The sequence below is a fragment of the Tamandua tetradactyla genome, chromosome 18 (assembly GCF_023851605.1).
Source record: "Tamandua tetradactyla isolate mTamTet1 chromosome 18, mTamTet1.pri, whole genome shotgun sequence".
Lineage (NCBI taxonomy): Eukaryota > Metazoa > Chordata > Mammalia > Pilosa > Myrmecophagidae > Tamandua > Tamandua tetradactyla.
Genome location: NC_135344.1, coordinates 12,034,056 through 12,057,770, shown reverse-complemented (window position 1 = coordinate 12,057,770; position 23,715 = coordinate 12,034,056). Strand labels below are relative to the sequence as shown.

The 23,715-nt window shown below is 37.7% G+C and overlaps 1 protein-coding gene across 3 annotated transcripts in view; it reads right to left on the bottom strand.

Moving 5' to 3' along the window:
* RTTN (rotatin) overlaps positions 1-16,176 on the bottom strand; it is a 202,798-nt gene extending 186,622 nt beyond the window's left edge. For all 3 annotated transcript variants that reach the window (XM_077135252.1, XM_077135253.1, XM_077135254.1), the window contains exons 1-8: positions 15,864-16,176; positions 15,369-15,556; positions 8,820-8,997; positions 6,924-7,013; positions 4,916-5,006; positions 3,671-3,785; positions 2,552-2,702; positions 596-761 (exon numbers count right to left, since the gene is read on the bottom strand). In XM_077135252.1, the coding sequence (XP_076991367.1) occupies positions 596-761; positions 2,552-2,702; positions 3,671-3,785; positions 4,916-5,006; positions 6,924-7,013; positions 8,820-8,997; positions 15,369-15,556; positions 15,864-16,038 (1,154 nt within the window). In that variant the 5' untranslated portion in view covers positions 16,039-16,176. The remainder of the gene's footprint in view (positions 1-595; positions 762-2,551; positions 2,703-3,670; positions 3,786-4,915; positions 5,007-6,923; positions 7,014-8,819; positions 8,998-15,368; positions 15,557-15,863) is intronic.
* Positions 16,177-23,715: the final 7,539 nt, after the last annotated feature.

Below are 23,715 nucleotides of genomic sequence, written 5' to 3'. Positions count from 1 at the left end.
CATACAAATACCATGCCATCCCCTTTAAGTCAATTTGATATATGAAATCTGTATTTACAGAAACATGTAAGTTTTGTACCTTAAAGGAGTTCTCACTGTATTAAAAAAAAGATTCTCCCATCATTTCTTTTAATAGTAAACACTGACATATTTATTATCAGACTTTCAAAAATGTGTTTAGAGTATTATCAAAAATGTATCTATCATTTAATGCTGTATTTAAATTAGCAAGTCAGAATTATCAATCCTTTTTAATGAAACAGAAAGGGATTGAAGATATTGTAATTGAGAATACAACACATGGAATTAGAGCAATTTTGAAAGCATTTTGGAGGATGCACACACATACATATATATACATACACACAGGCTAAATGTTTATATACTGAGTTGCAATGTAATATTTATTTCTTAAGGCAAATTAGGGCCAAAAAAATGTGAACATTGTTGGTCTAAAACAAGGCCTTTTCCTGAGATGAGATGATGTTTTCTAAAAAGACACCATAAAAGAATTATCTCCCTCTGAAATGAAAACGTGCACACATGGGCACTAACAGAGCTTTTCTAACTGCAAGCAGAGACAGTCACTAGTCACCTGGAAGACACTGCATCCCAATCCTGGCCGTCCCCTCTAGGACGCTGGCCTGTGCGCCCAACCACAGAAGGCCGAGGACTGCTGCTTCCTGGGGAAGGGTTCTGGGAATGATGAATAATTCTTATTTCATGACAGTAAGACAAAGAAGAATTTTGGGAAACTACATCTGGAGAAAAAAAATAAAATAAAATTATCCCTTAGTAGAAACAGATTAAAGTTTATGTGTCATTTATGTGCCATTCTTCCAAAAATAACATTAACAAATCTAAGATAGCAGAAATGCTTCTACAGAAGGTAAAAAAAGTAAAGGTGAACCCTTTCTGCACAAATTCACTGGCACATTTAAAGTTCACATCTAAGGCACCTGATCTTATGAAACTTTTAGCCACTAAGATTCACTTCTAACACTAGAGAAAACTACCAAAGTAGAATGATACTGGATTACGTGCTCCTGGCTTAAACTCTGGGAGCTTCTGATTGCACTTCATAATATGGCCCTTGGCTCTCTCTCTGATTTCATCTTATTCCCCTCTCCTGGTTAACTTACTGGCCTCCAGTCAAACTACTTAATTTCTGTTCCTCAAGTTCACCACATCTTCCTCTGACCTCCCTGTAGTACTTGTCTTGCAACTCAGTCAGATCCCCTCCACTAAGAGGTTTCCCGACCATCATCTCTAAAGTAAGCCATATTCTTCCATTACTGCCTGTAGCATCACCCTTTACTTCTTTTGAGCACTTCTCCTTACCTGCAATTAACCTGCTTATCTGTTTGCTTACCACCTGCCCCTAACCTCTAAAATATAAGCTCTAAAGGGCTGGGACCATACCTGGGTTTTGTTTTTATTCTTTAAATAGTCAATATATTTCTTTTTAATTATTATTATCATAAAATATATACAACATAAAATTCCCCATTTAATCATTTTCAAACATACAACTTGGTAGCATTAGTTACTTATCTAATGTTGTAGGGCCATCACCACTGTCCATTACAAAAACTTTTCCGTCACTCCAAACAGAAACTCTGTACCCATGAAGCATTAATTTCCCATTCTCCCTACCTTCCCCTTCCTTAGGTAACCTGTATTCTACTTTCTGTGTCTACTAATTGGGACCATATCCCCCAGACTACAATATCGACTAGCACTAGTAAGTGATGAATATTTATTTAACAAGTAAATAAATCTTCAGAGACATCAACTGTTAAAAGCATTAGAGCCCTTCCTATGCTGAAATATGGGATACAAAAGCTCACTGTTATCAGTCATTCACAGAGTGCCAAACTTCAAAAAGATAATGAAGAAATATTACTCACTCTGCATTTCAGAATAAAGCCAATGTAAAGCTTAAATATCCAAGCACACAAGATGAGTAAAACTCACAAGATGGATTAATTGTGAAGCATGATGACAAAGCATTGTAATTTAATATTCTTATCGCATAGAAATCCTAAATTACAGAAAATGCTTCCTCAAGGCCAGTCCAGTACTCGATTTAGCCATTAGGTGGTGCTTTTTCCTTGAGAAGTCTGGTTCTGGTATCACCTAATACTTTCACAAGATCATAAGCTACACAAAAATATAGTTTTCATAAGACCCATCAATGTTTTTCAAACCACACATTTATTAATACAATATATAACTTGGTAAAATGCCCATAGGCCCACATGAATAGGCATACTAAGAATACTGACTTCCAACAAGATTCTCCATATGCCTGAGGGAAAAAACAAAAACACTTTGTAAATGTCTCTTATCTAAAAAAAAAAGCATGGATCATGAATGATTCTGTCATTTATACAGTTTATTTTCAAAGATGATAATTTGGTTACTTTTAGGAGTATAGATTTTAAGTTGTAAAATGTATAAATAGTAAGCTCTAACAGTATTTAATGGGGAGTTTTCAGAAAAATCTGCAAATATCGCAAATGGCTAATGACTAAGCAAACATAGATACCTTGTTTACTAGAGAAAAATCCCGGATCTCGGTGGAAGTTGAGTCTGTGCCTCAAGTCAGTGCACAGTTGCTGCAAGCAAGACACTGATTGCAGGGCCAGGCGGTGTTTCCTGTCACCTCCAAAAGGTAGTGTCAGCAGAGATAGAAGGCTCTGGAAGAAAGAAGAGCAATGAAACAACAAAGGAACAAAGTGCCTGACTTCAAAGAAGGATGTGGCACTTAAGGAGCATATGTGAGGAATCAAACAAAACAAATTAAACAGCCAAATATGTATGACATAAGAAATAGGAATGTGCAAAAATGACTTTTTATTATATAAAAAGATAGGTCAAAATGAGATAAAATGTACATAAAATAGTCAGTCATTTTTATTTCTAAAATCTGTTAGTTGAGTATCCATTATGAGAAAACTCAAATTATTCCCCATTCAAGACATTACGTTATATAGAGTTTTGCTTTTTTTTTTAATTGCAGCAAGTCTTTTTCATCTAAACATCTAAATCATTTTACTACGTTTTTGGTCATGAATAGCTTTTCCTCTGCTGTCATCTGACAGCTACAATAGTTAAAACTGTACCAACAAGGGCCATTCATAAGAGTCCATTTCAGCCCTGTGACAGTGGGGCAGGGTGCTGAGGCATTATTAGAGGCTGTGTATATGCCAGATCCCCCACCCTGGATCCCTCTCTCCCTACTATTTAAGCAACAGACAAGACTGGATCCATCTGTATTGCCCATTACTACTATATTTCTCCCGCACCTAGCACTGTACTTTAAACATACTAGACAAAAAAAAAAAAAAAAATGATGCTATTCTTTTCATTAGTAAGGGTTATTGCCACCCAGTCTAAATTTTCTAAAGTCTATTCTCCCTTTCAGGTTACCAATACATGGTAAATTCCAGGTAATGAAGACACCATGTGGCAAATGAGACTATAACCTATCAGAGGAACTATGCTATCCAAAGAAGTTAGAGAATCAGTGGTTTTAAAAAACCAAATACTTCATTATTTAAATACATTCATGCAACTTTCTGTCACAAGGACTCCTACTTTGCAAAATCTGTTTTATGGCTAAAAGTCCTCTATTTCAAAATCTACATTTATCAAGGGTACTCACCTGAACAATTTTGGGCCTTTGAAGGAAAATCTCAGCAGGAAAATCTTGCATGATAACATCCTTCAAGAGTTCACAGGTGTTCCAGATCAATGTGTGGTTACTACTTCTTAAAGAGCTACAAAAAACAGCAAAATCTATTTTTCAAAAAAGTTTATCTATATCAGACACTAATTAACCAGTGGCATAATGACTCTATTAACAATCCTTCTGGTCTCAGCTAAGACATCACTTTCCCTGGTTCCCTGGGGCCTTTCCTGACCTTTCCCCAGTCAATACAACCACATAAGGGAAGTACTTCTTCCACACACCTATAATGTGTGGAAATGTTCACCACAAACTCATGTCATCACTACCTCTTCCTTTAGGAACTGACTCAGAACTAGAGGCTCAAAACATCTCCACACCTCTCACATATGCATGCTATCTGTATTAAATATTTTGTCCCCAGAAGATTTACAAGGCCTTAAAACTGCCTTCATCAAAAATCATTTAAGGGGTACACAAGTAGTTCAGTAGTAGAATTCTCACCTGCCAAGCAGGAGGTTCCATTCTCAGTCCATGTATCACTGCCCCACCCCAACCCCCCCAAAAAAAACTGTGAACAAAATTCCCTATGATAAACACAGCATATATCTGCCTCTGCCTGTGTGTATGTGCATGTATAAAGAAATACATACATAGGGAGACACATTTAAAAAAATCATTTAGAAGCCTCCACTTGTTTCTGACCCAAACCCTAACAAATTTGTTTTTATTTTCCAGCTTATTACCAAAAAACAGACAGACAGCTCAGCTGCCTACTTCTGAGGGTAATAACCAATTAACATTCATTACATAAGATTAGACCAAGGGTTCCCAGCATCCTCAACATCATATAGTTCTTCTCCTAATAGATCCCATGTTTTGAAATACATTGTCTACCAAAAAGACTATATTTATTTTTAATTAATCCACAGCATAAGCAATAGCCAATCAGAGTCTGGTCAATAAGAAATAACTCATGTCACCAAGGAATATTCAAGATTCCAACCACAAAAAAGAAACCTGATATGTAACCTGACTAAAGGTAAAAATAAACTTACTGGTTTGCTTTTTTGCAATACTGAAAATCATTCATATATTCCCATTACTACATTTCACAATACTTAGCAGTTCTTTTCCTGATGTAAATGAACAGTAATAACTATCAGATTTAATGGCTATAAATAAACAATACCTGAAATTGTTCAAACACTGCATTCATACCTTTCATTAGAGGAAAGAACATGTCTGTCTGTCATGGTCAAGGGGAGCCAAGGAAACGTAGAAAATTTCAAACACTTCACAGTCTGATTTACTGTTAACGGAATAACAAAACTTAAGGCATCAAAGAATAAAAATATGATAGATTCTCAACACTAAGAGAAAACCTTTACCTTTAAAGCAATTCCAAAAATAAAAGTTACATCTTATAGTTACCTAAAATATACCAAAAAAGATGAACTGCAAATTTATTCTCTAATGGGATAAATAAAAATCTTGTTGCATAAATAGGACTCATGATATTGAAAGAGCATTAAGCACAAACCAACAGTGAATGACATTTTAAAGTTTTAATTAAATTTTGTTTTCCCCTGTGCTTGACCAAAGTATTGAGCTTAAATTTAACATAAAAGGGCATTTGAAGAAAACCTTTACTTGTAGAAAATAACGATATACATATAATCATATACCATAATTAATTAGTCATGTTCAAATACCCTGTACGGGGTTAGATGTTAGATTTACCTTTTAACTTCAAATCTCTATAAAGATGACTTGAAGACTATAAGGTTGCAGATCAAATATCAGTGCTCAAACCCGAGAAACACAATTAAAAACTACATAGTTCAAATTACTCTTTTAACAGATTTAATATAGTACAGATTAAGGAGGCAGCACTGAAAAATAATATCTATATAAGCTTCCCAAATGGCAAACAGTCTTTCTGCTCAATGCTTTAAAAAGAGCATGAAATCATTAAAAAGAGATAATGGTTTTGTTAAAGTCTTTCAAAAGTGCCAACATAAAAGCAGGGTTTACTTGCTAAGGGAATAGCAAGGTCGATGGAGGAAAGGACAGGCTTACACTGCACACATAAAGATATGTTCAAAATAAGTCACACCATCAATCTGTAACCCTAATCTCAATCTGTTCTTGATGTATTCAACACCTTCACTCAAATACCCATTATTACCAGCTTTGGAGCTACCCATTCCATACAGACATCTCTCACTCAAGCAAGCCACTCAATCACACATACAAAGGACTATCATCTAACCTCAAAAACAAAGCCCTCTACAGGCCTAGTAAACTTTTCCAGAGAGAAAAGAATTAGTACATTATCGTAGTACATTAACAGCCTGACAAGGATTTTGTTCTTTCTTACACTGTCACTCGACCTGTGAGTTTTTATGAAAGATTTTAAATAACAGAGGGATTTTGCCACTTCTTTCTCATCTTGACAATGCAAGCAATAAAATGGTAAGTGCATGCCTAGTTAACTATTCCTAACCTTGTCACCTCAGACAAGTCTTTAACCCCTCTAGGCTTCAATGTCCTAATTAGTAAAGTGGGGATACTAATCAGATCAGTCTCACCAGGATTCAGTGAAGAGGCATTCATTCATCCAAAGAGCACATACTGAGTACCTAATACATTTTAAGCATTGTTCCAGACATCAGGAATAAAGGAGAGTTCAGAGCCATCATGAAGCTTACAGTGAGGAAAACAAGAAGTAAATAAAAACATGATTTCAGGTCATGATATGAACAGTCAAACAAAGATCTGCGAACGAGAGTTCTAGGGGGAGGGCACAAAATCAGACTGTTTTAATCAACGAAATAGTGGGAAAATGGCAAAGAAAAAACTAAGATGCTCCTAAGAATTTGGCTTGAGTAAGTGCATGAGAAATTATAGCACCAAAGGAGCCAGAGAATGAAAAGATGACACTCATATAGTGCACAGTGCCAGGCCTATAAGGAATCGATATTCATTCAGTCCTAATTCCTACTATCTTACTACCTATCCATATAAATACTCAAATACAGTTCGAGTCACATAAAATTGTACCATTTACATGCCACATTCTAAAATGATTTGAGGCAACTGAAACATTCACTTTGGTACTGAAACATCCACCTTTGCCCATTTAGAGTATATCTTCACAATGACAGGAATGGAAACTTATTTCAGAACAGTCAACAACAGAATTTACTTCCCTACATATACCCACCTGCTGGTCGTAGTGGCACTTCCACCTGTTGGAAATTACTTTTATCTTGAGGAAAATATCCTGTTAAGATCTCAGGTTCTCGTGGCAAATCTGAAATGAGAATATGTAGTACCATAATACTGATTCATTATTTGCTAAAAGTGACTTAGTCTCTTCTATTAATGTTTTCTCTCAAGTTTTTGGATCATTTTTAAGGCTGGAAAAACAGTCCAGGTTTTTCCTCTGAATAGTTGATATTCCTATACAAAAAAAAAGTGAATCAAGGCACCCTTGAATTGAGGGGTTTATTTCCCTCTTCTACTGTTAAGCAAATACAATTAATTTTGTTAGAGTGAAAATACATACAATGGGCTTATCTGTTAAAAAGTATTCATGCTTATTTCCCTCTTCTTGTTTTCTCCAATTACATAGTTTCTGATCACTTTAGTTTTATTAATACCCTTAAAAAAAGTTGTTAAAAACAAAAGAATCAAGTATATCTTTCAATATCTTAGGAAACTTCCTGTCACACATGGTAAAATATTCAGCAGTTCAGTTTCAATGACAATGAGGAAGAAGATAAAATAAATTTTATAATTTTGTATTTGAAGTTTTCATGCCAGTAGTTCCTAATAATAATACACATAACTAAAAATTAGACCTAGACCATTCTTCTAGCTCGCCTGCAAGGACTTAGATTGAAAATTCACAATTTGGGATTCTACTTTATGATTTATACTTTAGGCAGGATTGTAAAATACTATTTAAAAAATCACAGGTTTTGGGCAGTACGATGGGGACTCAGTGGCAGAATTCTCACCCGCCATGCTGGAGACCCAGGTTCAATTCCTGGTGTCTGCCCATGCCAAAAAAAAAAATCACAATTTTGTAGCCAAAGTAAAGTTAGAATCCTGGCTTTGCCACAGATTAGCAAACTGGGTAATTTTGGGCAAGTTACTTTATTGAACAACATTTACAAAATGTTTCTCATCTATGAAATAAGAACAAAATAGTATGAAAGTACTATCTCAGTCAAAGAGCTATACAAGATTTGAGATGTGTTTAAATCAACTCATTCAGCACCCCACAAAGAGCTCAATAAATGGTAGCTGCTATCCCCACTGCTGTCATTAACAGAAGAACCAACAGTTGCTGCAGCAGCATAATTAGCAATGGTATAGAGCAAAACATGGCCAGTCAGATTAAGAAATCAAAAACATTCTTTGTACACCTTCACTTCTCAATTACATAAATTTCGGGTGCATTTTTAGTCTTCAAATACAGCCCAAGGCCTTCCATTGCAAGGCACTGTAGTGAGCATTAAATCATCACCACAATACACAGAGGAGCAGCTATCATCCTGGTGCTTAACACCCCACCAGGCCCCAGGCCAAGCACTGCACATTCTCTCACTGAATCTTTACAACGATGCTATAAGAGGAGTACTATCATATCCCAATTTTTGTATGAAAAACTGGAACCTGCAGGAGTTAAGTACCTTAGCCAAGGTCACAAAACTAGTACAGAAGTGGGACTTAAATCCACATCTCTCTAACTCTGATTGTAATCAGTATACCGTGGTGTTTATAAGGTACTAGGAGTTTATAAAGTCCTAGTATTTCCTCAATTTGACTTGGTCACATAAAATCACAAGACAAACATCATTATATCCTGATGTGAAAAACAAGGTCTAAAAATAACATAGAAACCATCTAGAACAATGTCTGGCACATAAGTACTCAATGAAAATTTGCTGTTATTGATAAAGAAGTAATCTATCAAGATGCAAACAAGAAAAACAAGGTTAAGAGGGTATGTAGAAAGAATGTTTTTCATAAACTTAAAATCATTTTCCTTAGAAGCAACTATTAGAAACATATTTAAATAAATGTAGCATATTGATTCCAAAGAGTTTACCAGTTTGATTGATTTGGTAAGAGGTAGAATTTAGCGCAGGAACTTCTGAGGGAAGAATAAAAAGTCCATCCAGAATGCCATCGATTGCAGTCTGCAGATTTGGTTCCACATTAGAACGAAGTTTGGATAAGAACTCCACCGCACCAAGCTCAACCAAGTGCTGGACTGCTGGGGGGTACTAAAATAAGGAGAGGAGAGTCTTGAGAATAAGTATAATATCAGAAATCTCAAAACTTTGCCTTAACACAATCAAAACATGAAATTATTTTGCTACACCAGATATTCACTTTTTTTAATTAAATTTTATATTGATATTATCCAAAGTTTAGAATTTCCATAGAAAGGACAGAAACTATCAAGATATACCTAAAACATCTGATAACAATTATGAGAGTCAAGCCCAAAAACCGGGCACTAGAAATGCATGTTATCATTTCCATTTAATTTACTAAATGGGTTACTAAATGGGTTACTCCCCTCCACTGACACTCTATCCTCGCCAGTCTCCATGCTCACCCCCTCACCCTCAAACACAACTTTCTCTTTTTTGATCATACTCTGATATCCCAACTGCTCAGCTTCTCCTAAAAGAAGAACTAAAAGAGACAAAAGAAAACAGTTCAGGCTGTGAGTTCTCAAAATCACCAACGATAGAAGTAGAAGGAAGAACAAGTTAGAGCGACTGCGGCGGCGGCAGATGCGGGAAGGACGGGCAAGGAGATGCGGCCTCCGTGTCCGCCCAGGGCGTCCCCAGGGCAATTCCAAGTCTCCAGTGAGCTTGGCCCCCGTGTAGCACCAGGCAGTGGTTCAATGCACAAGTCAGACCCCTCTCAGAAACCAAAAGGCAAGCCTGCTGAGTACAGGGAACACAACAGGCAGGCCTATTTCCTGGTCTCCTCCAAGCCCAAAGCGGCAGTGTCCAAGTCTGAACTCAGGGTTTGAGGAGATGCATGGATGAAGTCTCCTACCCAATGCAGAAACACTGAGGCACACTTACTTTTGGCCAGAGGCCTTTTTTTTCTCTTTCTCTTTTTGGGGTTTTAGGGTAAGCATGGAGCTCAACCTCGGGGACTGTGCAAATGAGCCCAAACCAAGGGAAAGAGTTCCTAGAGTCGTGCCCCCACTTTATAGCTGAGGAGACAGAGTCAAAGGGGGACCGGTGTGTGTCAGCAGCTCAAGGCCACACAGCTAGTAGCCGGCAGAGCTGGGGCTTTACTCTTAACCACCAGGCTTTGCTGCCTCTGGGAAAGCTGTAACACACCAGCGAATGTCATCAGAATGGCTTGAAAGGGGTTTGTTAAGTTCTTGTGCCTGAAAACTAGATATCTATATGCAAAGCATGAAGGTGGGCCCCTACCTCACACCATATACAAAAATTAACTGAAAATGGATCCAAGACCTAAATATGAGTACCAACCCTATAAAACTCCTAGAAAAAAACATAGGAAAGCATCTTCAAGATCTTGTGTTAGAGTACATTTCTTAGATTTTACATCAAAAGGCAAGCAACAAAAAGAAACAGGCAAACAACAAAAGAAAATATTGATAAATGGGACTTCATCAAAATTTAAAACTTTAGCGCATCATAAGATTGCATTGTAAAAGTAAAAAGAAACCTTACAGAATGGGAGAAAATATTTGAAAACCACCTATGTGATAAGGCTTTAATATCCAGAATATATAAAGAAATCCTACAACTCAATAAGACAAGCCAATTAAAAAATGGGCAAAAGACTTGAATAGACATTTCTGCAAAGAGGATATACAAATGGCCAAAAAGCTCATGAAAAAGTGTTCAACATCATTTGCCATTAAGGAAGTGGAAAATCAAAACCACAGTGAGATGCCATTTTATACCCACTAAAATAGCTACTATTTGAAATCATGAAAACTAAGTGTTGGAGAGGATGTGGAGAAATAGCAATCCCCATTCGTTATTGGTGGGAATGTAAAATGGTGTGGCCACTGTGAAAAACAGTTTGATGTTTCCTCAGAAAGCTAAATATAGAATTATCATATGGCCTGGAAATCCCATTTCTAGTTGCATCCCATTTCAATTTCCTAAAGAATTGAAAGCAAGGACTAAAATAGATACTTATACATCGATGTCCGTAGCAGCGTTATTCACAATTGCTAAAAGATGAAAGCAACCCAAGTGTCCATATACGGAAGAATGGATAAATAAAATGTGGTTGATATATATATATACACAATGGAATATTCTCCAACCATAAAAAAGGAATAAAGTCCTGATAGATGCATAGATGTACATATGAACACGGATGACTCTTGAAGACATCATGCTGAGTGAAATAAGCCAGAAACAAAAGGACAAACATTGTCCGACCTTACTGATAGGAAATTATTTGAATAAGCAAATTCATAGAGACAGAGCAGAGAATGGCAGAGCCACGAGAAACAGAGTCCACTAACCAACAATCTTTGGAGATGAAGAAGGGAAATGCCTCCCAGGGAGCTTCATGAAACAGGAAGCCAGGAGAGAAAGCTAGCAGATGATGCTGTGTTTGTCATGTGCCTTTCCAGATGAGAGAGAAACCCTCACCATGTTCGCCATGTGCTTTTCCACTTGAGAGAGAAACCCTGAACTTCATCAGCCTTCTTGAATCAAGGTATCTTTCCCTGGATGCCTTAGATTGGACATTTCTATAGACTTGTTTTAATTGTACAATTTCTCAGCCTTAGAACTATAAACTTGGAACTTATTAAATTCCTCTTTTTTAAAGCCATTTCATTTCTGGTATATTGCATTCCAGCAGCTAGCAAACTAGAACACCCATCTTTAAACTTTATAAAGCTTGTTCTAGTTTGCTAGCTGCTGGAATGCAATATACCAGAAGCGGAATGGCTTTTAACAAGGGGAATTTAATAAGTTGTAAGTTTACAGTTCTAAGGCCGAGAAAATGTCCCAATTAAAACAAGTCTATAGAAATGTACAATCAAAGGCATCCAGGGAAAGATACCTTGGTTCAAGAAGGCCGATGAAGTTCAGGCTCTCTCTCTCAAGTGAGATGGCACATGGCGAACACAGTCAGGGCTTCTCTCTTGGCTGGAAGGGCACATGGCGAATACGGTGTCATCTGCTAGCTTTGTCTCCTGGCTTCCTGTTTCATGAAGCTCCCCGGGAGGCGTTTTCCTTCTTCATCTCCAAAGGTCGCTGGCTGGTGGACTCTCTGCTTCGTGGTGCTGCAGCATTCTCTGCTCTCTCTGAATCTCTCTGAATCTGTCATTCTCCAAAATGTTTCCTCTTTTATAGGACTTCAGAAACTGATCAAAACCCACTCAAATGGGTGGAGACATGTCATCCCCTAATCCAGTTTAACAACCATTCTTAACTAAATCACATCAACCAGGGAGATGATCTCATTACAGTTTCAAATATACAGTATTGAATAGGGATTATTCTACCTTTGAGAAATGGGATTTATATTAAAACATGGCTTTTCTTAGGGGGCATACTTCCTTTCAAACCAGCACAAAGCTCATTTTGAAATATTCATTCAAGTAAGATATCATAGTGTTTTCATTGGTACCATAATAAAGAATCACAAAGCAAAATTAAGAAAACTGAAAAAAGAAATAGGAAAAAAACTCTCAGAGAGTTTAACTCTTAAATTTAACTGACAGAACAAATAGATAAAAGTAAGGATAAAAGACATAAGCAGGGCAGGCCACGGTGGCGCAGCAGGCAGAGTTCTCACTTGCCATGCCGGAGACCCAGGCTTGTTTCCCGGGTGCCTGCTCGTGCAAAAAACAAACATGAACCAAACAATTTACTAATCTGACTGAGACTTACGGAACACTATACCCAACAACTGCATGTCTTCTTTGAAAATACACATTGGACATTTACTATATAGACCATATACTTGGCCATAAGGAAAACACTCACAGTGTTAAAAAAAAACTGAAACAGTACAGAATATTACCTTTTATCTGGGGAATCAATAAAGGGAGGGTGAGGTGTCAATAGCTCACCTAAATTGTTCCTATGTCTATTTTTCCTGACAGTTTTTTATTGTGTATTTTGTAGCTCGGTTATTTCATGCATATAAATTTGTGATTTTTTTTAAAATGTCACCTTAATGAAATGACCCCTTATCACTCTGAAGTGATTAACCTGTTAGGATCTTGCTCTGGTCTATGTTATCCTGACACAAATTTAATAAATTAATTTTTCAATTAATGTTAGTATTTTATGTATTTATAACTTTCTTTTAAAAATATATGTTTATAATTAAAACACAATTTTGAAGGTTGCAAAAAAAAAAGAACAAGTTAGGAAACAGACTTGCATCTATTAGTAAGGAAATGCATATCATCCACTTTCCATGTTTCCTGTCACGGCAAAGACGTCAGTTTGATTACCACTCACCATTTCACCATTCTTACAAACAGATTTCATTCAAATAATTTAAAGCCTCGTAAACACGAAATAATTTATAGGATTTCAAAAATTTTAATTGGCCAGGGCATGGATAAATGGCCCACCAATGTTGGAAGTGTAATTAACAGATGTGTTCAGATACTCAATCCGATAACATATATCAGAAGTCTTGAACAGTTCATACTTTTTTACTCATGAATTTCACTTCTGGAAATCAATCAAAAGGAAACAATAATTCATGTGAAGAAAATGTTCATCTCACAGCATTATTTAAAACAGTAAAGAGTAAAAAACAGCTACCTTAACAATGGAGTTTGGAAAAAAATTAGGGCATCCTCATACTATGAACTAATACAGTCATTAAAAATCATGACCTTCAATATTAGGGACATAGGAAAAGAGTTATGATATATCTTTTTGAAAAGCAGTTATAAATCTGTAAATACAGTATGATCCCATTTTAAAAGTGTGTAAGGATCTATTTTAAAATATTAGAAACTCAGCCTTCAACAATGTCATCATGGGTATCATAACCTTAAACTTCTTTTACTTTGTGGATAATCTATATTGAACATGGCTTGCTTTTATAATTTGGAAAGTGTATGTGGTTTATTTTGAATTATGAATATCAAGTGACTAATGTAGCAATGAAAATTCTAATAAAGTTCTATTTGTCTTAAAAAGCAATGTACCAATTACCTGTTTAACCACATTTGTTTATAAACAAATATACAATTTAAAGAAGATGAACCACACCATCACTGTACATTTATAAAATCATTGTCTTATTACCTTTACCTTCAGTGGAAATCTCACAATTTAGAGCAAATGGTAAAGTTTCCAAATGCTAAAGATATACAAATCGATTTCATTTGCTCTCTGGTCTGTTTATCAATAAACTCACTGCAGATGTTTGTCAGCTTGTTTTTAATTTCCCTCTCTAACTAGAAAACTGCAAAGATAGGATTTTGTGGTGGTTGGGAACTATATACCCCAGAAAAACATATTCTTAAACTTAATCCATTCCTCTGGGTGTGAACCTCTGTAAATAAGACCTTTAGCTGAGGCTACTTCAGTTAAGGTATGGCCCAATTTAATCATGACGGGTCTTAATCCTATTACTGGAGTCCTTTATAAGCAGAAGGAAATTCAGACAGAAAAGAAAGCCACAGAGGGAGCAGCAGAATCTGACAGTTAACAAAACTGGAGAGACTGCAATGTGCACTGCCATGTGACAAAAGCCCAGGTCCAAGGATCACTGGCAGTCAGTCCCAGAATGCCAGTCTTTGGAAAGAAAGTATCTCCTTGAGAAGGATTTGATTTGAACTTCAAGCTCAAAACCAAGAGTCAATAAATTCCCATTATTTAAGTCAACCTACTGCATCGTATTTGCTTTGGTAGTCAGAAAACTAAAACAGATACGATTAATCTTCTACCCTAAATTGAATTATTAACTCTACACTAACATGGCAAAAAACTACAAAACAAAGTCAACTGTGTTTTACTCCATATTCTTAACGTGCCCACCCAAACCCATAAGCATAAAAATGTATGCCATTAATCAAAGGGATGTCAAAGTAATAAGAATCAAAGAATCCCTTCTGATCCAATAATGATCTCATTGTCAAAATTTAAACTTGCACTTTGACATCTGTCCCTGACAACTAACTACTCTTGAAGGAGACAAAGGAACATAAATGTGAAAAACAGATATGGGAAAATCAACCTAACATACTTGTGCTATTAATCCTAATCCGTAACATTATTCTTAAATGTGTTCTTTCATACACATATCAAATCTGTAACATGTACGTATCAAATTTGTAACATGCAAATATCAGAACATAACGAAAAAAGAGAATGATAGATATGAACACCTCCAGAGATGATTCCAAAAATCAGAACTCACCAGAAACTCTGAAGGGCACCTGAGAGCATAAGAGAGACGATGTGAAATTCAACATCATAAACAAGAGAAAAGGAAGATGAGCCAAATGTACCCAGCTGAATTAAAATTCAAAGTTCAAGGGTGTTTTCAAAATTTAAAAACTCCCCATGCACCGCTCCTTCAACAACTGCTACATTTAAATATCTAAAAAAAAAAAACATTCGAACGTCTTATTTTTATTTCAGAATGACCCCACCTGAACCAAGTTGCTCAATAAGTTCAGAACCTCTTCTTTCATTGGAACAGATGAGAAATTGAACCATTCCAACAAATGGAGGAAAAGCAGCTTCTCCTGGATGAGATCAGCGTAGCAGATGAGGTCGTGCTCAACCTTACACAGAATACTCCTGAGAGCGCGTTCCCTGATCTCCGCCAGCTGGTGACCTGTCAAAGAAGTCCATCACAAAGCCATTTTATTTTCCGACTCCAAAGAGACTCCTACCCAGAATTTCTTCTGAAACTGCAAGGGGCCGGGGGAGAAGAAGAAAACAAGCCGGTTTTCCGAGAGGCTGGCCGCTGGCGCATTCGGGACGCGCACCGGGTCCAAGAGCGGTGCCCGGGGCTGCCCAGGCGAGAAGGAGAACAGTCGAGGGGTGGCCTGACTGGGGAACCCGACACGCCCATTGTCGGCATGCGACCACGACAAGAGAGCGACTGGAACGAGGGGCAGCGCAGGGTCTCAGACGGTTACCGAGTTTCCTGATCAGCCCGGCCAGAGCCATCTCGTCCGGCTCCACCAGCCGCCGCCGGAAAATTAAACCGCCGCGCCACAGCGTCCGGCCGCAATTAATGTCTCTCTGGAAACTAGGCCAGTCGGACGGCGGGTTCCGCGACGCCGAGGCGAACCCTGGCCAAGGGAGAGGCATTCCTGGACTGTTCTAGGGCTCCGGTCCCCAGAGAACCTTCCCATCGTTCCATATGTACTACCACACAATTCTTAACCATCAGTCTCTCTGTCACAAGAACAGGAAAGAAGGAAGAGGGGAGCAGGGGAAGAAGCCGAGTTAGCTGCGGGGCATGTCGGGAGTTGTAGTCCTCGCCCTCCGTGTTCCACGGCCCGAGTTCCGGCCCCGGCCCTGCGTGCGCACGCCTGGGGTTCCGGCCTCGAGCGAGCGCGGGCTGCTGCGCGGGCTGCGGCGGCCCAGGCAGCCCCGGCCAGGCCCCGCCCTGCCAGCCAGGCTCCGCCCACTGGCCTGCAGCTGCGCTCTGTAGGGGGTTCGTTTCCGCCTACCTGAACCCCCTGCTAGTTACCTGAACCTTCTGTTCCTTGAACTTAACAGTTTAGAATGGAGAATAGTTTGGCTGGGTTTGGTCTGGTTTTTGTAAGGACTCCTCGTTACTAAATGACCTAACCTCTTTAACTTTGAAATGTACCTGCAAAGTTAAGCAGTGTCCTTAGAAACTTATTTTCAGGTGTAAACAACACGCGGTAAAGGAGAGAGAAAAAGAAAAGAAAGTGAACAGACCAAGGAAAGGAAGAAAAAAAAAAGTGGGGAGTAAATGTTGTTTGAATGCCACCAAAGTTGCTTTTTGCGCCGTGTACGCTGATCAGTCTGAACAAATAGAAAAATATTCCAAGCAGCGGTAAGAGCAACAGCAAAATTAAATTCGTAAAATGATTTGCATTTCAGGGAGCATTTTAAGTTACTTGATCCTTTCGGGAGCCTAGAGAAAGGGATGTCCAGGCCGGTTTTCTCACTCTGATTTTGCAAGAGAGAAGTTAACCAGAGGGGCACCTCACTTAACATCCCGCCAGCTGGCAGATGGAGGGCCTGACTCCCGGGTCCTGTGTCCCGTTCCCCATGTGTGTCCGTGAAACAGAGAGCAAGGACATCTGGGCTGGATCTTGAAGTTTTGTTTTGTTTGTTAGACCGAAACAAAAAAAAATGCGGTGAGGGGATTCCTGCCAGAGAAAACAACACATGCAAAGGCCAGGATTCAGAGGGAGAGGGAGAAATTCAGTGCGGCCAGATTAGGTCCCCGGGGACAAGAAGGGCTTCCAGCGAGCTGGTGGTGCTGCATTTCTCCCTGCAGGGGCTCCTCCCGGCTCTGCCAGTCTCTGCGGAAACTGACCTGCCCAGATAAAAGCCCAGCACCAGCCGGGCTCCCGGGCCCTCCGGCTTCCAGTTGGCGGGTGGGAAACACAAGCAGGAAATTGGAGAGTGGGAGGAAAGAGAGGAGTGGAGATCTCACCGCGATCCGCCCGCTCCCAGCCAAGATTTTAACAATGGCAGCTTTGCTCAGCCTGGGACCACGGCTTCTGATGGGCAGTGTGCCACAGGGCCCCGAAAAGGGAGCCAACGGGGCGCTTACACCAGCGCGGAGGTGTCTCTACTTCTGCCCAGGCAGGAAGGGCTTCGCTGTGTATTTGGGAATCAAGGTCAGAATACAACTGACAGCTCAGAGGAATAATGGAATTAATTATTCAGTGACATTTCTGGGATGAACAGTCTGAGATGATGAGAGACTGGGAATGTCAGTGGGTAAGAAATTAATTGATTGAAAACAAGTGTGTTATGAGTAAAATGGGGGTGTTAAACTATTAAATGATCTTATTTTGCCCTTATTTTCTAGTTTTTGTTATTATTATTGAGCGTTTATTGCTTGTATAATTAGACAAATATCGTTACGTGCCTTTCTTTACATTCAGAGCAAAAATTATCTACCACTTTTCTGCTAGGTATTGATTGCCAATCTTGCCCCAAAGAATTAACCTTCAATTTTTATTTTATTTTTTTTAGTATTAAAAATAGCAAATTTGTACATTTCTGAGTAGTCAATGAAAGTAACATTGGTTAAAGTACCTGGCACACAGAAGGCACCTAATAAATGTCAGTTGGTTCTCAAAATAAATGATTTTTTAAATAAAAATGACAACTACACCTATAGGTAACCATTTTATAACAAACGTGTAAATTATTTCACAAGTCCTTTTAATGAATAGTATTTCATCTGTGAGAAGAATTTTCTTAGCAAGATTGCTTTCAAAGTATTTTAAGGCACTGAAACAGATGCCAGCATATCTTATTTTCAATACACTGAAACTAATGAAAAGCATACTGAATAAATATATAGAATAAATAAAATTACTTTCATAACTGCTTATGTATAGTAATTTTTTTTTTTTTTTTTTTTTTTTTTTTTTGGTATGGGCAGGCACCAGGAATCAAACCCTGGTCTCTCTCTAGCATGGCAGGCAAGAACTCTGCCTGCTGAGCCAATGTGGCCTGCCCATGTATAGTAATTTAATGAATAAATTAGAATCTCTAAAATTAGAATTGCATTTCTATTATCCCTTACAACAACTTTCAGGAAACTAAGTGATGATAGTTTGAAACAACTGCTTATTTCAGAATGTTATAACCACACCAAAGGTGCTTACTTATCTTCAAGTTTTCCCTCTCTCGGTAAATTCAGTTTCTTTTCCAAAGTCAAACTGTTTTGAGTATTACAAACATTTAATTAATATATACATTTTTTTTCACTAGACTTAAAACTTTTCAACTTTCAGACAAAGAGCTTTAAAGGATATTCTCATTCTAGAAAACCTTGAGAATATTGTTCACATTAATGAAAGTTTTTAGTTACAAAACTGAATAACCTCCAATCTTTTAATTTTACTGTTTTAAATTACATACACACACACATTCTAAAGTATTAGCTGAACTTTTATTTAATATCAGTTACTTTCTCATTCATTCTTTAGGTTTGTGTTACTGTTCCTTTTATGACTTTGTGACCTAAAGTTTCCATTACCCTTTTCATTCTTTCTAAGAAAAGCTTTAGTCGTAAATCATGAATTTTGCTTTGTAATATTCTAACTATTGCCATTCCCAGCCATTCTGACTCAGCTCTTTTGCTACTTCCTGTCTCATCCAGGGTCCATTTAGGAGGGTGGTTTTTAATTGCCAAGTCATTCTTGCATATACTTTAGTTATTAATTTCTACTTTTATTGCATTATAGTCAGCAACTGGAGCCTTTTGTAATTTTGAATTTGAGGGTAGATATTTTAAGTGATGTCTAGAGACTTGAAACATGGACGATAGATGTCTGGGTGGATATACTGAGAAGTGATGTATGTGCATCTTTGTCAGTGTCTCCTTGTATTTGAGATAATTTTCGCCCTATTTAAAGCTATATTATAATAAAACATGTTGAACTTTGCATGATTGTAAACTTTAATCGTTAAGCTGTCAAAACAAATACGGAATGGGAAAAAGATGGCGGTGGACATCTTACATGTTCAGGTTTGCTTGTCATCGTATACTGTGTAACATTATGGAAACAATATGGGAACCCCTGGGCCCAGGTCAAATTCTACTATGAATTATTAAGCTCCACTTGTAACGCTGGATTGTTCTTTCACCTTAATCATACCCATAAATCACTGGCAGTCATTACCTCGGTCTGCGATATCAGATCACTCAGTTTAGATAAAGATATTTACATCCAAAGTCACAGGAAATATTCCGTTACTCTCCCAGAACTCATATTACCATTTGTTCTGGTTTGCTAGCTGCCGGAATGCAATACACCAGAAAGGGAATGGCTTTCAAAAAGGGAAAGTTATAAGTTGCTAGTTTACAGTTCTAAGGCTGAGAAAATGTCCCAATTACAACAAGTCTATAGAAATGTCCAATTAAAGGCATCCAGGGAAAGATACCTTGGTTCCAGAAGGCCGATGAAGTTCAGGGTTTCTCTCTCAAGTGAGAAGGCACAGGGTGAACACAGAGTTTCTCTCTCATCTGGAAAGGCACATGGCAAACACAGCATCATCTGCTAGCTTCTTCTCCTGGCTTCCTGTTTCATGAAGCTCCCCTGGAGACACTTTCCTTCATCATCTCCAAAGGTCACTGGCTGGTGGACTCTGCTTCTTGTGGCTATGTCGTTCTGTTCTGCTCTCTCTGAATCTCCTGAATCACCTTCATTCTCCAAAGTGTTTCCTCTTTTAAAGGACTTCAGAAACTAATCAAGACCCACCCAAATGGGTGGAGACACATCTCCCATAATCCAGTTTAACAACCACTCTTGATTGGTTTACATTTCCAGGGAGATGATCTAATTACATACAGTTTTGAATAGGAATTATTCTGCCTCTATGCAATGGGATTTTGATTAAAACATGGCTTTTCTTGGATACATACATCCTTTCAAACCAGCACACCATCTGTGGTGATTTATTCCAGGAGAGAAAGAAATGCTTTCTTTTCTTTTTGAAAATACATGTATATTTTGTCCCTCTTTGGACTCAAGTTTGAATATTTGGGGTTGTGGAGGCCTGTCAGTTGTGATCATTCCCCATTCATAACCTTTTCTTCTGGTTAATAATTGACTAAATTAAAGTGTTTGACTTGTAGCAATATGAGATGGACATAGTATTGCAGAGTGCACAGGTTTTGGAACTAGACTGGCATGAATTTAGAACCAACTCTGTGATCTTCTTAATTACATAATTGTGGGCAAACATTAACTCTCTTAATACAAGTGACAAAAACTGTAACTCAAATAAGTAAGCAAAAATGGGTTATTTCTTGTCTCGCTTTAGAGAGGGACTGGGCCTCCGAGACTCAGAACTAGCAATATTGTTTCACTCCATCTCATGGCCAGGTTGCCTTGGTGTGTGCATCTCATTTTCTTCTCTTTCAGGCAGACTCCCCCCATCCTGCAGGAGGAGAGAGGACTGTAGTGAAGACTTCCATCTTTCTATGTTAGTGGCCCTAGAGGAAATAGAAAGTTTCTTTCTCAACATCCAGCTAAGAAATCCATGAACAGGACCCCAGTCAGACTCACCATTCTCAGATTGCCTGAGCCTGGGTTCCTTGTTCACAATCCCTGAAGAGTAGAAAGCATTTTCCAAGGATATGAAATTTAGGGAGTAGGGCACAAGATTTCCTCTAAGGAAAGGGGTGCTATTAACAGAAGATGGAGAGAAAAAGTCTTGGGCTGGGGGAAGAGGAAAATGGAAACTTATGTCTTTATAACCTCTAAGCCTCCATTTCCACTTCTGGAAAACAGGATTACTAATAGAACATACTCAAAGGACTGTTTGAGGTCCAAGTGAGATCATTTAGATAAAGCACTTAGTGCAGGTCCTCCCATAATAGGTAGTTACTACAAATAATTGCTCTCTTTTGGTGGTGGTCAAACTTGAGGCTGCGTCCCCATTCTAGGCTTCAACATAGTTTAATTGTTTTAATTACCATAAGATCTAAGTTTGCACAGAGCAAGAGACAAATACTGGATCAAAGAATTTCACATGACACTTAAACAATCAAATGCAATAATGCCACACCTGTACAAGTACTATAACAGCAAGGTAGAAACTCCCTTCATTGGATTTCACAACCTCAGTGATGGATGCTTCAACCGAAGAGGTGCCCTCAGCTTTGCAGCCGTCTGCAGCCATATCCAGGCAAAATTTCCAGCAAAGAAAGAAAGTGTCCTGACTCTTTTTCCCTTGTTCTTCAGAGAAATTAAATTAGTAGCCCAAGGGGGAAATCCTTCGACAACCTACTTTTGCATTAATTGGCATCCTAATTTATTTATGAAGATACCATACAAAAAGAATCAGCAAGCAGGATTCCTAAACAACAGGAGCTCAAGCCTATAGATATGTGATTGCAATTCCTTGACCCCTCAGGGCAAGCATGCACTCTGTGTGTCTTCCAGGAAAGTACCTGAGCCTCAGCCTACCTTATTAAGAATAAAGTTCATGATTTATTATCATTCTGACCTTTAGAAAGGAAAAATTAATGAGGCCAGAGGTTTCATCCCTACTTATGAATTTTCCTAATCACCCCCTATAACTTCATTCTGTGAATTTACATTATATGTTATTTTTAAGGAGATCATAAAATTCTAAGTTATCCTACCAGTGCCAAAATAGAAAGTTATATTTGATGCCATTTTAAAGTAGAGAGTTTGACAGAAAGTACATGTGTGTTCCATTTCAAATAGTAAAGCAGATGCAAGACATGTACCTTGAAAACTACACATCATTGAAAGAAATTAAACAAGAATTTAAAAATGGAAAGATATCCTATATCATAGATTGGAAGACTTAATATTGTTAAGATGATATCGCAGTCCCCTACCACCAAAATGAAAAAAACTACAACTGCAAACTGAACAGAATCCCTATCAAATTTCCAGTTGCCTTTCTTGCAGGAATTGACGAGTGTATCATAATAGTCACATGGAAATTCAAAGGTCCTAGAATCATCCAAACAATCTTGAAAAAAGAACAAAGTTGAAGGACTGATGCTTCTCCATGCTAAAACTTATTACAAAAGCTACGGTATTCACGACTGTGTGGAACTGGCACATGGACAGAAATATAGACCAAAGGAATAAAACTCAGAGTCCAGAAATAAATTTTCAACCAGTGGGCTAACACAATTCAATGAGGAAAGAATAGTCTGTTCAACAAATAGGACAATTGGCTATACATATGCAAAAGAATGAATTTAGACCTCAACCTCACACCATATATAAAGAAATAACTCAAAATGAATCAAAACCTAAATATAAGAGCTAAAACTATAAAACTCTTAAAAGAAATTCTAGGAATAGATCTTCATGACTGTGAACAAGGCAATGATTTCTTAGACATGATACCAAAAAAAAAAAACTGCTGCCAAAAAATTATAGATTAATTAGATTTCATCAAAATTAAAAACTTTTGTGGCCTGCCCTACAGACCTTGGACTCTACATTTCCATGGTTATGTGAGGGATTTTTATAAATTTTATATCTACAGATATCTCCTGCTGATTCTGTTTCTCTAGAGAACCCTAGCTAATTCAACAACCAATGATAAAACTTTGATACATGTCTACTTCATTCTCTGTGCTCATACAAGAATATAAAGACATGCATGTCATGTAGAATTGTTTATTTTGTTTTCAGTCCATGCTACTTTCATTACTATGCAATTAGCTTTTTTTTCACTTAAGACTTCATGGACATCTTTGCAAGTTCTTATATATAGATCTAATTCATTATTTTTAATATTAGCACAATATATTAAAAGTATTAACCTTTTTTACTGATGTATATTCAGGCTATTTTGTTTAAATCACTACAAATAATGCAGCAATAAACATTATTGTATGTATAAATCTAAAAAAAGAAAAGAAAACGGGCCTAGATTGTAAGCTTTTAAAGCAGACACGTTACGTCTGGAGTGGTGATTATTATTTCTGGATTTTGAGGGGCTGTTTTATATATATAACCTGATATTTAGAGATAAGAACGAAGCTGAACAGGTTTGGGTTAAAGTAATGCAGAGCATAGGGTTATGGAAGACAGTGTCTATATTTTAGAACCACATATACTCTTTGAGACCAATGAAAGAAAGGTTTATTTGATCTGGAACTGAAATTTTCTGTAGTGCATAATCTAATTCAACCTATCTGTATAGCTCATTTGAACAATTGAAACATGGGGAGCACAGAATAAGAGGTCCTTTAATCCTGTATAGATTATTGTAATGCCTGGAAACATCCTAGAGTATATTAAACAGATAATCAAAAAGTATTGG